This window comes from Pyrus communis, chromosome 7 (assembly GCF_041283825.1).
Source record: "Pyrus communis isolate YQ-2024b chromosome 7, ASM4128382v1, whole genome shotgun sequence".
NCBI classification, from domain to species: Eukaryota; Viridiplantae; Streptophyta; class Magnoliopsida; order Rosales; family Rosaceae; genus Pyrus; species Pyrus communis.
The window spans coordinates 8,004,439-8,019,726 of record NC_142571.1 but is presented as its reverse complement, the minus strand read 5'-3'; the positions used below and the strand labels follow the sequence as shown (position 1 = coordinate 8,019,726).

The 15,288-nt window shown below is 35.8% G+C and overlaps 3 protein-coding genes across 5 annotated transcripts; 2 read left to right on the top strand and 1 right to left on the bottom strand.

Annotated features, from left to right (window-relative positions):
• Positions 1-5,114: 5,114 nt before the first annotated feature.
• LOC137734218 (uncharacterized) lies at positions 5,115-5,429 on the top strand. Its single transcript, XM_068473518.2, has one exon. It carries the CDS (start codon positions 5,115-5,117, stop codon positions 5,427-5,429), a length of 315 nt encoding a protein of 104 aa, XP_068329619.2.
• A 191-nt stretch (positions 5,430-5,620) lies between these two features.
• LOC137735532 (pentatricopeptide repeat-containing protein At1g71460, chloroplastic) lies at positions 5,621-7,891 on the bottom strand. The gene has a single exon (XM_068474959.2). The coding sequence runs from the start codon at positions 7,836-7,838 to the stop codon at positions 5,793-5,795; it is 2,046 nt and encodes a 681-aa protein (XP_068331060.2). The 5' UTR covers positions 7,839-7,891; the 3' UTR covers positions 5,621-5,792.
• A 115-nt stretch (positions 7,892-8,006) lies between these two features.
• On the top strand, positions 8,007-15,018 carry ALG12 (homolog of asparagine-linked glycosylation 12). 3 transcript variants are annotated; one of them, XM_068473873.2, is made up of 20 exons: positions 8,007-8,179; positions 8,536-8,577; positions 8,695-8,740; positions 8,985-9,071; positions 9,556-9,611; positions 9,741-9,858; positions 10,487-10,545; positions 10,742-10,813; positions 10,915-10,978; positions 11,161-11,264; positions 11,699-11,770; positions 12,155-12,241; positions 12,328-12,395; positions 12,761-12,829; positions 12,908-12,990; positions 13,161-13,260; positions 13,853-13,918; positions 14,406-14,499; positions 14,580-14,679; positions 14,748-15,018. In XM_068473873.2, exons 1-19 carry the CDS (start codon positions 8,057-8,059, stop codon positions 14,655-14,657), a joined length of 1,488 nt encoding a protein of 495 aa, XP_068329974.2. In that variant the 5' UTR covers positions 8,007-8,056; the 3' UTR covers positions 14,658-14,679; positions 14,748-15,018. The 3 variants fall into 3 exon arrangements, with proteins under 3 accessions (XP_068329974.2, XP_068329972.2, XP_068329973.2); XM_068473871.2 differs by having other exon boundaries at positions 14,403-14,499; XM_068473872.2 differs by having other exon boundaries at positions 14,580-15,018.
• Positions 15,019-15,288: the final 270 nt, after the last annotated feature.

The following is a 15,288-nucleotide window of genomic DNA, read 5'->3' as shown; positions in this document are numbered from 1 at the left end:
ATATGTTCAATAAAATCATGATTGCTATTTGCAACTACGATTCATACTTTGTGCAAAGGAATAATGCTTTTAATGTTATAAATCTCATTGTTGAGCAAAAAATGATTGATGCCTTGCTGATGTTTGCATATGGAGGATTTGCAGACCAAGTGGCTGAGATAGCGAGATGGGGAAAACAATTGTGAGTCATTGATGAGATTTTGCTCCAAAAATTGACTATTTACACCAATAAGTACCTTTGGCGACCCATGACAATGGACATGCAAAGGCTTTTGAAGAATGGTAAAATGTGAGGCCTTCCTGGTATGATTGGACATATCGATTGTATGCATTGGCAATGAACAACATTGTGTTGTGTTTTTATGTTGTTTGGTGTGTTTTGTGAACAATTCCAATTGAATAAAGATGCTCATAGTTTATATAACGATTAGCTTAATTTAAATAACGTACCGAATTAAACAAATACGAAATTATAACCCAAAATAAATATTATGTGCACCTCCGATTTACCACATATTCCCTATAAATCACCTAACCAATCTGTGATGCTAGGATCGTTGGAATTTTGTAGGGTATTTTAAAATACAAATCATGCTCATTGTGACAATTATTTTCCTTCAAATCCATTTATTGATTGAATTAAAATTCTAGCCAATAACATTGACATTATTACTCAAGAATTGGGACGTTGGTATTATACTACTTAGTCTAATATTGTTAGTTAGCCAATTGGTCCTGTGCAGCTTACCATGTCCTGATGTGAGTTTTCTTTCTAAAACAAAAACTGATACTTCCTTGGGCTGTTTTATTAACACCCCACATTTTGTTAACCACATCCCACGTACTGAAAACACCCCACATTTACTTTTTAAATTAAAAATTATCTTAATCCACTCCACGTAATTTCCTGCACCACCCTTACACCCCACAAGGAAATAATAAAGGTTGTTGCTGCCTTGTTGGGAGATTTATCCAGTGTTAGAAAGAATTGCTTCTGTTTGTCGAATTCCAGTAAATAAAATGCGCCTAGCTTCTAGTGTACTGCTAGCTGTATAATTTAGCTATTTTTGTTTGGTTCTTGCTCTAGCCTCTGACTTGACCTCTTACATTTTTATCCTATTTTTCTCTGAGATTTCAAACTTCAGCTATCTTTTCTCTTCTTGAAGTCTCTCCTTTCAACAGAAAAAAATGAGAAACGAAACTCCTTTTTTCCAGACATTCTTAACTGTCAAATGGAATCAGTTTTTTATTTCCCTTACAAAAAATCTCATGTGTTCCTTGTAGCATATGCGATCGCGATTACACCCCCAGCTTATGAAAATTATCTTTAAAAAAGTGATATCGGAATTTGCAGAAAATGTTTTCAAGTTTAAACTCTTAGACTGCAACTCGAAAACAAGAAAATTTGATCTCAACATGTTCTTGAATTATCATTAGGTTATGCTGTTAAAAACAAGAAAAATTGATCTCAACATGTTCTTGAATTATTATTAGGTTGTGCTGTTAAAAGAACTTATGGAGTGTACTATTTAGGGCTTAAATAGTTATTTTATATCAAGATATATGAGTTATTTATTATTAAATTTTATGTAGAGTGTGTCAACAAAATGTTGAGTGTTAACATTTATAATAACCTTACACTTTATAGTATAATAATTGCTTTACACTTTTATAGTATAATAATTGCTCTTTGAATTAATTAACATTTATTGGCCAACGTCCCTTTGGAATAGTTCTATTATACATGTGGTAATCTCTCTAGTGAAAAGATGAAGATGACAATCATCTCATCTTCTTTTATCTATCCTTTTGATCCATCATTCTTGAAAGTTTTATTATATTCTTCACTCACTCCATACTAAAGGAAAGAATCAAGTTGTTCACCTAATCCAAGTATTACGAGCGTACGCTTACGAGGATCATATGTTGTGGTATCTTGGAGGGTAGGGCACCATAACCTGTTAAACCGAGACATTATCTTAGATGGACGAAATCTACTCTTAAAGACAATGAATTTACACGCCTTAACCTAAAATATTGTTCTAATCAAGGGTCGACTAAGAGTGTTCTCTACCTACAAAAGATAAGTATTATTTTATCTTATTTTGTTTGTTTTATGTAATTTATTGTGGCAATGAAAATTATTATATACTAGTATTTATTTTATGTGATTATTGTAGAAGAAGTAGCATCCGCATTGCCAATATTTCCAACAAGGATCATCTCCACTTGGTCACTCTTCTCTTTCACGTCTCCTTCGCATTACTTCCGCTCATTTTGATCTCCAAAAAAATTTGAATCCGGAGACATTCCTTCAAGAGACTTGGAGATAATTTGATGATCTTTCTCAACCCTCCCTAAGTATCTCCATTTTTTGTGTGTAAGTAGCTCTCTTTCTCTCTCATTAGTCGCAACCCTAGCCGTATCTCCAGACTCCAACCTTCTTAGCCTCAAGTTTAGCCATGTCCCCAAACTCAATGCACCATGGCGAGTAATTTCTTCCATATATTTTGTATAATCACTATTGGAAGACCTTATTTTTTTTCTTCACAACTTTCATACCTTGAGGTTTATGTGAATGATAGATCAGTTCCGATACTTCAAGTGGGTCGACTTCCTGAACATGCGAGATTTCTTTTGATGTAGAGTGTAGAGGGGTGTCGTTCATGAAAAATGTTGGACCATTTGGCACAATGTTGTACCTGGGGCAACCTTTGAGAACATTCCAACATTCAAAGTGGTTGAATGACTTGTTCTTGTTGGTTGCATTGTACCAAAGTATTCGGAAACTTTGAGAGAAAGATTGGTTGAAAGTATTTGTTATATAAAATGTGGTGTAGGGTGGAAGAGGATTGTTGGGTATTTATAGGAAATATTTAAAACTTGTTTTTGTATTTGTGTGAAGTTTTTTATAATTTTTATCTAACTTAATTAATGTGCACGATTGTATTACATTTTTTTTTGCAATCCAAGAGCCCAGATTGTGCCGCATGGGCCCAATGGTAATAAGATTTTTCATTGTTTTATCTTTTTTTTTAATTCAAAAAAATATGGACTGTTGATGATAAACTTTGACGGCCCAGATGTCACCACATGTACTAACCGTTAGGATTGAATTCAAAAAATTTTAACCATTGGAAATCCAATGGCCCAGAAATATAGCCGTTGGAAATCCAAAAGCACATAATGTGCCACATTGCCCCCCATTAGGCTCGGCTGAGTGCACTTATAGCACGGGCCCCATCACACCTTATTGGTTGGCTTATATGCCGTTCTTTGTGCCTAAAATCCACGCACTTGACGTAAAAAAAAAAAAGAAGAGAACTTGGCTGTTGTTAGCCTAACATTAGATCCACTTAGTCACAGACTTGGGCCATTCCGCCTAAGTGATGAGTGCGGCGGTGTTGGCTCCCTAATAGCATGATTGATTGGGTTGGGGTGGAGAGACTTTTTCGAGTTTTGGGGATTGGATTGCCCAATTACCCAAGCAATTGGCATGGGGTGGACTAAGTGACTCTTTAGAAAAATTGTGTTTTGTCTGGAAGAGTCAATAATTGTATCTCTTCAATTACAAAACAAAGGTTTCACTTTTCTTTTTAATTGAACTAGCCTGGCAATTGGCCTTTATAGTTATATTTTTGTTTAAATAACTAATTTATATTTTTATTAAAAAATTATTCAAAAAAGGAAATTAAGCAAAAACATGAAACCACCTATTAACGTGGGAGTTTTTTTTTTCCCTCTATAATTTTAAATTTTAAATTCATTCAAAATTAAAATGTGATGAATTACTTTAACTCCTTTTGGTTCAATTGTAATTTTCAAAATTCTTCAAGAACAATTTATGGTATTTTGAATGTTGCTTACTTTATATTAATTGAATAATCGCAACTTTGTTCATAAACAGTCACAACCTCATCAAATATAAATTCCAACAACCATAACACTATAATTTAATGTGAAACTATACAATAAAAATTTGTAACGTGAATATTGCGAGTGCTCTTGTTACTTTGCATGTCATATTATACAACAATGTGTATATTAAATAACAGAACATTGATAAAATAGTAGGTTAATTTTGTGTACAGCATAAAATACGTATACTTGGTATATTGATTAAGAAAAAAAATATATTATGTAACATAATAAATTTGGACCTCACTCCTGAAAATCCCTCTTAGTTTGACATAAAATACAAATTTGACCTAAAATAAGTAATAATAGATACACTTAAGTGCCCTTGTGCTCTCATTTAGATTATTGACCATATGGGTCATTTAGGGATTATATTTTCGGATAGAACGGATCAAAAATAACGTTTTTAATTTCTGTTCTAATATTTTAGAATCAAATTATTGACCATATGGGTCATTTGGGGATTATATTTTGGATAGATCGGATCAAAAACAACGTTTTCAATTTCTGTTCTAATATTTTAGAATAAAATCGATCACAATTTCAAATTCGGAATTGTCATAATTGAAGAAATCTCACAATTATTCTGGCTCAAGCTCGGCTCGTATCAGAAGCAAGCGCAACCTAGCTCGAGCTCAAAAAAAAAAAAAAAAAAAAAAAAAAAACAAGGTAAACTTGAACACAATTATATTTCGTTCGGCTCAACTCGTTTACAGCTCCACACACACATATTAGGTATGTGATCATATCATAGATCGTTGTCAAATTATATTTACCTCAAATCAAGGGATTAATTATATTAATGGATCATGTCTTCTTTTGCAATACATTCCTAAATCGTTATCAACTCTCCTACATATTCAACATCTGATGGCTTGTTTTCAGGTAACACAATATTCCACACGGAGAAAACTCTAGCTCTCTCAATATCTTGATCGTCGGAGAGCCCTTGGCATCTTCTTGTCCCGAAAACCCTAATTAATCAGCCTAGCCAACACATCAGCATATCAGCATGTGCATGTAACAAACTGCCGAGAATGCTGCATACGTGAACGCCTCCCTCAAGCTTTCTGCATGAATATTGCCTAGATAAACTGAGCTTAAATTGTTACCGGAAAAAAGAAAAAGAAAAAAGAGACCAAAAGTGAGCTGAATTTGTCTTAATTAACAATAAACTTCGACATTTCGACATCACAATGAAGGTGGTGGTGGAGAATTTGACAGGAACTCTCTTCTATGTTCAAGTCGGAAAGGAGGCCACGGTTGCTGATCTAAAACGGGAAATTGAAGCCCAGCAGAAGCTCCCTTACCACCGTCTGATCTTGATTCTTGACACTGACAGCGATGATCGTCATTGTAGCCGTCTCATGAATGACGATGCAGACGGAGTTTTGCTCGTTGATTATGGAGTCCAAGATGGATCACATGTTTACGTCTTTTTGAATCCCCTTGATGATGGATCCACTAATCACCTTTTTGAGCTTAACTGGTGTGATTCTCTATTAGGTTAACAATTCTTTTTTATACTGTAATTGTTTTTTAGAATGTATTTTTCGATAATTTGAGCTTACATTTTGATTAAAGTATTTCACAAACCGTCTATCTGCATTTGGGTTTGGATTCGAATTTTATTTCGATTCAATTGATGAGATTCCTAATGAAGTTCTTAATTCAAGGAGGAGGTAAAAAAAATAACTGTAAATTGGTAACAACGATCACATTGAAGTAAATTGAAAATTACCATGTTACTCATACATGAAGATACAATGGGTCTCTATACATTTGTGAAGTTGCGGAAAACTAGTAATCACAAAGAAAGTTTCAAGAGCTTACGAAATTTAGACATGAAAGAAGGAAGGTCCAACCATCCATCATTACAACAGAGACGAACTCAATGTTGTAAATCTTCGAGCCTCCTCAATGCGGCCAAAACGATCAAGAAGTCCAATGATTAGAGAATATTGTTCCTCAGACACCTTAACTTTGTACACACGAGACATTAAATGGAAGATACGGCAAGCATCATCAACAAATCCAGCTCGATCGCAAATAGATAGAACCACCTGGAAAGTGAAATGGTTCGGAGTGAAGTCTTTAGATCTCATCTGATCGAACAGATTGATAGCTTCTTGATAAAGGTCATTGTATGCATAAGCCTCTATGATTGCAGTCCAAGTCATTGAACCCTTGACAGGGATTGCATCGAAAACAGACTTTGCATGATAAACGGCTCCACATTGCCCATACATTTTCACAATTTCAGCAGTAACAAAAGGAATGGATTCAAAGTTCTTCTTCAAAGCTTGTCCATGAATTTCCTTCCCAAGCTTCAAATTCTTTAGGCCATTGCAAATGTTCAAAATCCTTGCCATTGCAACGGAATCTGGCCTGTGCTTCGATAAGACCATTGACCTTACCAGACCAAGTGCCTCGTAGAGGCAACCGTTGTCAATATAGGAATCAATCATGGCCGTCCAAAGAATAATATTTCTGTTCTCCATCCCATCGAATAGTCTTACGGAGTACTCAAAGATGCCACACTTCGAGTACATCACCATCAAAGAAGAAATTATAGATACATTGGGCAAGAAACAATTTTTCACAGCATACGCATGTATCTCCTTCCCTCGTTTCAAATCCTTCAATTCTGCACAAACTGGAAGGATGGTGGCAATCGTGACCAAATCTGGCTTAAACCCTTCCTGCTGCATCCAAATGATCGATCGCAATGCCTGCTCAGGCCTCCCATTTGCAACATAACCTGACATCAAAGCAGTCCAACAAATTGTATTCCTCTCCTTCGAATGATAAAAAACCCGCCGCCCCATATCCATATCTCCACACTTGCAATACATGTCTATCAAGCCAGACTGAATGAAAATCTGCTTGGAATAGCTTTTCGTCTTCACCACAAAAGCATGAAGCTCCTGCCCTAGCTTTCGAGCCCCAACGTCCCCAATCACAGGAAGAATACTAGTCAATATAACTGAATTCAGCCTTACTCCTTCATCTACCATCATCCTAACATACTCCAAAGCTTCCCCTTGCCTCCTATTATGCGCAAAACCTGCAATCATGGCTCCCCATACAACAACATCTCTATCACCAAATTCTTCAAACACGCGGTGAGCAAGCTTAATCTTGCCACATTTAAAGTACAAATCAACCAAACTCGTCCGAACAATCGCGCTATCAATGAAACCGTTCTTAACCAAAAGGGCATGCGTCTTCAAACCTTGCGACAGTGCCGAAGCACCTGCAAAGCTCTTAATCACACTAGAGAAACTATACACATTCAACTCCACCCCTAACACCCGCATTTCCGAATAAGTATCAAGAACATCACCGTACCGCTTCCCACCAGCAATGACAGTGCCTCTAAGCAAGGCATTCCACGAGTACACGTTCTTGCTAGAACTTTCATCAAACAGCTTCTGTGCATCATCCACTGACCCAAAACTAGTGTACATATTTACCAACTTTGTGCGTATAAAGTCATTGTTTTCGAGCCCGTTAATCCGAATATGCGTGTGGATTTGCTTGCCGTGATCCAACGACCTTGTACGGACACAAGCGGCGATGAGGGCGGAGAATGTGGTGGCGTTAACCGGGATGCCCTGCTGGTCCAAGTAGTCCAAGATACTCAGGGCCTTCTCGATCTTATTTCTCCTTGCGAAGCTCTGTATGTCCTTGTAAATGGCATGTGGGTTCTTCGTGTGGAGCGGCAAGGAGTCCGGAAACGCGTGGTGTTCTTCGAATGTCGGAGTCTTTTGTTTCCGCCCTGATGATAAAGCTTTCCGCTTGAAGGTTTGGCGGTGTTTATTACAGTCATTGGAGTTGGCGGCGGCGATGCGTGTGCTTGGCGGGAAGCAGTGGTGGTGCAAAGAGAGAGGCGGTGAGGTTACTGTTACAGCTTCCATGGCTTATCAGCTATGGCTACGGTTGTTACAACGTTCTACTGACGTTGTTCTTGGTCAAGTGTCTTGTTTTAAATTTTTATCTAAACCAAAGCCCAAGCCCAATAAAACATCGATCTGGCCCAGCCCATAAGTAGACCCACATACTTCAGTTCAACTCTCTCTCTCTCTATCTCCTGTCTGCGTCTGTGTTTCTCTCTCTCTTTCTCTCTCTCTAAACAATGGCTTCCAAGTCTTCCAATTTTCTTGAGCGCTATGGTTACGATTTGGTACTTGGATCGATAGCTGCGTTTTATGTGTTCATGGCGCCCTACACTAAGGTTGAAGAAAGCTTCAATGTCCAGGTGGCACCTCTCTCTCTCTCTCTCTCTCTCTCTCTCTATTTGCCTGACGTGTATGAAAGTGAAAAACTTGGAAATATTTACTAATAAGAGAGTTAAATTATTGAATTACAGTGATTTGTGGTAATTTGTAATGGTGGAAAATGTAAAAATTTTCAGTATATACAAAAAATTAAACAGGATTTAAATGAAAATTTGAAGTTCAAATTTGGTCTGCTCACTGATAACATGATGGGGGAGATGATTTTGTTATCTGGGAAAACTGAATTGTTTATCGGCGTATCATTTTCAGCTTCTTTAGTGCTTTTGCTTACTTCTAATTTTGTTGTTTGTTGTTTCTTGTTCTTACTTGTTATCAGGCAATGCATGACATTCTGTATTATCGAAATCGCATAGATAATGTGAGTTTATATATCCGTCTCTTCATAAGCTTGTGTCAGCTGTTATGTTTTCTGGAATGTGTTGGTCCTTTTGGCTATCTAACTACTTTGTTTGGATAAATGTTTGCCTCCTGCTAGTATGATCATTTGGAGTTCCCAGGAGTCGTTCCTCGCACTTTCCTCGGTAAGCTTGTAAAATATGCGCTGTCAATGTTACTAAGTTTGTGATTTAAAGTCTAAATGAGTAAATTAGCCAAATAAAGCCTTTGGGGGCAATCCCCATATTTCTATGCAGTTTTAGTTGTTCTAGTGTTTTATCTCATGGATAAATTATTAAGACTTTTGAAAATTGTACTGATTCGTTGATGAATTATTAAATGTTCGAAGGTGTTTACTTCACTGATTTGTGTGGTATGTCATTCTTCTAGGTGCATTGTTTGTTTCAAGTTTGGCTTCTCCTTCTGTTTTAGCAATGGAACTGTTGCATTTGCCAAAGGTTTATAGTCTTTTAGCAGGTTAGTGCTTTAAATTTCTTGTAAGTTTACATTCATCTGAGTGTTGCTTCACGAGTGGCAGAAAATATTCCATGGTTTCCATCTTATTATCGGATCTCCATATAGATTAGTATTTATTTTTGTATCTGGGGTTACTGGTTATGCTGAGATTTGTGGCTGACCTTCTTGCTTGCTGGAATGGCGATTTGGAAACCCATCTAGTCTGAGAAGTCTCACAGAGGATTTATTTGAAAAGCACGTTGTTTTGTGCATTCAGTGGTACATTTTGGTGGGAATTGAAAGGCATGCCTCCTACATACTTTTCATGCACCTGGGGTCATCTATTAATTTATTACTTCTTCTGAGAAAGAAAAAAGTTGGATGACATTCATGGGGAATGCCTTTCACATTCTGTTTATATCTTTTTTTATTATAATTTTTTTTGATGTTATATCTTGCCTTTCATAATAACAATTCCTAAATTGTTTTAGTTTCTGTTTGCCAGTTCGTTTGGCATTAGGTGGCATCATATTATCTACATTATGCTTCTTTCGCCTTCAGGTATGCTGTTGCTTTATACTTATTTTCTTCTCGTGCTCTGTACTCCTTGTAATTTGTTCAGTTCATTAAGTTGTGTTTCTTAAAAGAAAAAGAAATATAAGTAAGCCTTTTATTTGTTTCCTTTTTCAGGTTAGACATAAGTTTGGACGTCAAGTGGAAGCTTTCTTTGTGATACTAACTGCAGTTCAGTTCCACCTTTTGTTCTATTGTACTCGTCCACTTCCAAATATACTAGCTCTGGGCGTAGGTAATTCTTCTCATGTGCATTCTTTTTCCCTTGTGGATGTATATTTTTAAGATTGTACAGATGTAGAACTGGCTATCTAATGAACCTCTGCAAATGATTTGTTGTCTTGAACATTTTTTTTCCTGCTTCCTACTACATGATTAATTACGTTCACCTGCGGGTAGATGGTATTTGACACTCCAAATATGTATCTTTTTTATCATTTTAACAAGTTTGACTTGAGAATACAAAGGATATACATGTTAGGTACGTGCTGGATATGGAGGGGAAAACATTATTTTGTGTCTTTCTTTTTCGTTGATTTTTAAGTGCTGTCTGTTTGTTATTATAATACTAAAGGGTCAAATGGCACAAATGGGAAACAGAAGAGTTGGGAAGGAGTGGTTCTTATTTTCTTCTTTAGGGTTTTCATTTGCACCCCATAGAAGAAGCACAGGAGATGCATATAATATCATTTGTAGGACCTTGTATTGTTATTTTTTTGGTATGATTATAACCTTTATAGCCCTTACTGTGCTTGGCCTGAGATGCATGCTAGTTTTCATTCTAATTGAAATATTGATTGGCTCTGACAGCTTATTCATATGTCATGCGGCTTTTATTTATTTTTCGTATTTTCTTGTTGTAGTCAATTTGGCGTATGGGTATTGGTTAAAGGAGAAATATTATGCAGCCATAAACTGCCTGGTATGTCGCTATATGCTATAATCAGATTATGCATCATAATGTCTAAGGATACTATAATCTCGGCCCTTTTGTCCAATTGGACTCTTTTTTGTAGACTCTGCTGATGATTCTTATGAAGTAAGTTTGCTTTATTCCTCACAGTTAAGATACACTTACCTGATTTTCTTTTAATTTGCATCTTGGTTTTTATATTCAGATTTTTGCTACGGTTATCTTTAGATGTGATATTTTGTTACTTCTTGGACCTCTTGGCTTGGAGCTTTTGTTGGTAAGTTTCTACTTGTGCCGGTTAAGGTGGATAATCAATTTGCATTTTAATTTGTACCTTCGTGAAATAAATTAGTAATTGATCTTTCTTTTTGATTACAGACTAGAAGAATTTCATTATGGAAGGCGTTGAAATGCTGCAGTTTGTGCGCTGTATTGTGCGTAGGTCGTTTTGTTATCATTATCATTGTTCTTATTGTTACTATTATTATAATTTATTAGTATTAGTATTATTACTACAGGTACTACCCTACTATCAATTTCTTCAGATGCATAGATCACAACATTGGTTGCAAAAATAACAACAATTTCTGAATAATGTTCTTGTTTGGATTTTTTGTAGTTCAGGCCTTACTGTTATAGTAGATTCAATTATGTGGAAAAGGTTACTGTGGCCTGAATTTGAAGTTTTCTGGTTCAACTCTGTGCTCAATAGAAGTTCAGAGTGGGGTGTATCCTTACAACAAATCTGTTTCGCATTTGATTTGGAGTGTGTTGTAATGTTTATAATCTTGTAAGAGTAAGACATATTTTTAGTCCAATTGAGCAGACTATTTCCGAGTCTTCAAGTGTTTTTGCCACCGAGTTTGTAGTGTGTGTTCTGCCTGGTTTTATGCATTTGAATCTTTTGTTAGTGTTTCGTTTTAGGGATTTTAGGCTATATATTAGGAGTGGGACAGTTAACTTTTGGTGGATACCTTCTTCAGTGGATGCTAAAATAGGAGTATTATCCTTTTCTTTTCATTAATTGTTTTGGTACAAGAGAAGGAACTCTTATTCAAAGATTCTGTGGGAGTATCGCCTTGTCTTTTGGGGGCAAAGCGGAGTGAATGTAAAACTAATAAATATGTGTTAGTAGTTTTCCTTCATATTACTTTTTATTCAGATACATCCGTTTTACTGGTACTTCACTTCAGCACTCCCGCGGTCATTGCTTGCTGCATACCCTCTTTTTCTGGTGAGTCTGGTGCTCTAACTAAACCTTCTCTTTCATGTATAATGTAATCGGTTGCTACTTGTGAGCCTTTGTTGCTTAGATTATCTGTCTATTATTTTGGCCACTGCTTCGAACATTTTCTAATTTAATACAGTTGATGGCTGATAATACTTAATTACTTGGCATAAGTATGAACTGCACTTGACATAGTAATTTTCTCAAGAGTAATTGTATGTCGAATGTCTCTACTTGGGGTAGATAATAATATAGACATGGATACGGAAGCAAATGTATTTTGTGATTAATCATTTTGGATACATTCAACTTCGCAAGCATACTACTACTTATGTTTCCAGGGCTCCAAACCCCTTATTCTTTCTAACTTGATACACAATCTACTTGCAGCTTGGGGTCTTACTTGAGAGGAGGGTTTTGCTATTCGTTCTTCCAGCCTTGTCCTTTGTTTTACTTTACTCTAAGCTTCCCCACAAGGTAATATTGCTCATATTTTATAGAGTTTGGTGGGCTTATTTTTATTCTAGATTAGATATTGAAAGACCTTATTTATCATGATGCAGGAGCTTCGTTTTATAATTAGCTCAGTTCCGATGTTCAACTTATCTGCTGCAATTGCTGCAACTAGAATGTATGTATGGTCTATTTGTGGCATTATCTTAATTTTTTTAAATTCCTAAAATAGGATCAAATTGTTGTAATTGTATTTTTGCTCCGGCATAAATAAAACCTGACTGTAAAATAGTATAAATAGATTATCGTAACAAACTACTAAGGACACTTATTCTTGATTAAAGAATTTTCTCTGATGTTGCTCTTATAGCCCTAGGCACTGGATTGCAGAATTGAATCTTCTTTATTCAATCCAGTGCTGCTGCATCATTAGGCCTTGGGTTTAAATCATTCTTATTTTTGCTTGCTCGTTTATTTCCCGTCTTTTTGGGTTTCAGTTACTAACCTAACAGTTAAATGAATTCTGATTGTTCTTTCCTACAGCTATAACAATAGGAAGAAGACTTTCTGGAACTTGCTTTATCCAATGATGCTTGGATTATTGTTGATCAGGTTGGATGTTTAAAATTCTTTTGGTTTCATCAGAAAGAATAATCTGCCACCTTCTTTACTGATTTTATGTTTTTGTAGTCTAGGGTGCACTGTCATAAGTTTCATGGCTTCCAATGAAAATTATCCCAGTGGTCATGCTTTAAAACATTTGCATCAGACCGGTAAGTACTGTCTCCTTGTTTGTATTAGCAATTTAGTTGGTATCTTCTTGTTACTGTTATTATTAGCTTCTTGTTCTGTGTCTCTTATTTATATTAGCAATTTAGTCGGTATATATTTTGGTACTGTTGATATATGAGTTTGATATTATTATATGACGAGTTTTTGACAGGCCATCTTGCTAACAGTTCAAATGAACATTGGGTTCACATTGATACGTTTTCGGCCATGAATGGAATATCCCGCTTCTGTGAAAATAATTTCCCATGGAGGTATAATTGATTTTCTTCTAGTTTTAACTTCACTTGTAACTTCTGATGATGCTGTTGGCTATTCCAGAAACTCAGCTGTCTCTTTGGACTAGCGGTTTTGAATTTAAACTAGCAAGTGTATACTGAAACAATTTCAAGATGACATGGTTTACGGTCATTGTGATAATCATTCACCTTTTGTAAACAACATAACATTTACTGTGAAAGCGAAGATTCTGTACCTCTGGGTAGAGGAAGCTGAGCTTACACTTGTGTAGCAATAAATAAATAATTGTTAGAAGTTATGTCTGTTTTTCTAAAAGATAGGTATACGAGGTTGCCGACTCCGATTCTTTAACCTGGAAAATGGATATGGAAGACTGTATATCCTTCTAACATACGCTGCTTATAATGTTGCTTGAAACTTTGAACCCATGTCAAATTTTCTATTTTCCTTTTCTATTCTGTTAAAAAAAAAATTCAGAGATCATGTTGAAGTAATTGTGAAAAATTCAATTTTGGAATCCATCTTAATTTAAATTTACTGATTTTTTAATAATATATAAATTGTCAAAGGTTTGTGTATCAGTTCATTTAACTACTGGCAGTGCAGGTATTCTAAAGAAGAAGGGATTCCTCCTGAAGAGCTACACCGCAGAAATTTCACCTATCTTATAAAGTGAGTTTTTTTTTTTTTTTTTTTTTTTTCGATTGTCGTCCTTTTTCTTTGTCTAGAACGTTCTTAGAATCGAATGTGTTAAAGTAGTAGTGTATTTGGAGGAGAAATCTTTGCTTTTGCCTTAACATTGACCATCCATCAAGAGTTTTCTGCCAACAAGACATTTTCCAAACAAAACTGTTTAAGATTGTTAAGAAGCGTTGTATGGCAAACTGTTTATAAGACGTCAGTAACATTTTCTATACCATCAATAATGTTAAGGGCATTTCGTTCATTCCCACATAACACAGGATTAAATAGTATAGAAAATTGTTTTGCAATAATTCTAATGCTTATACCCTTTCAACGGACACATGTAGAGATTTATCTAAATCCAAAAGCTTCTCCATTCTTACGGTGTTTGGATGCTCTTTGATTGAAACTTATTTTGTTTTGCATTGATGCTCTCATTCATGTAGTCGGATTTCATTGTTTTCTTGTATAGCAGTGAACATCCTGCCGTTGATGGATTCAAGTGCCTATTTGCTGTAAATGGTTTCTCCCGGGTTCGTTTGAGAACTGGATTCCCTCCCGTTTTACTGGTACGAATCGATATAATTTCACAAAAGTAGTTGCATGTTTGTTTTAAAATCAGATGCTAACTACTTCATCCTTGCTCCAGGTTAAAGAGCCCAAGGTTTATGTTCATGGAAATGTAAGAAACGAAGATGTTATGCATAGAATTTGGCCAGGCTGTTAATTCTCATGACTTTGATGAACAGGTAAGCGTATGATACTTACCGATACTGTGGTAACAGATACCTTGCATTTCTTATACGATCTTTGACAGCCTTGGCCTCTCAACAAACTGATACTTGCTGAGAAGACAGTCGAGCCTGATGAGATCAATCCCATTTCTTATTAGAATGAAATACAGTACGGAAGATAAGCTATAGAACAAATTCTGTATCTACGCCCAGGTGGGAAAGAAAACACAAGAGTTCTATGAATGCTCGTTAATTTAATTGTTATTTGATTGTCTGATGAATAGTGTAGCCATATCTCACCAAAACAGTTTATTTTTTTTTCTGACCTAATGCAATTTATTAAATTTAACCTAATTTACATACTGCGTAAAGGTTTCTTTGGCTGTGATTGTATTCCATAGCAAAAGTTATGGACTGCAGTCACTAGTTTTGCCTCTCGGAATTGTCACATGACATGAACAATCCTAACAAAGATTTTTTTTCGTTGTGAATGATGTTGTGGACAAAGGCCAAGTTTTCTTGAAAGAAAATTCAGTCGAACAACATTATTATGGCTGGAAAATCTCCATGGAGGGATTCAGTTGTGACATTTGATTTACATAATGTATGAGACTCTGACAAAAA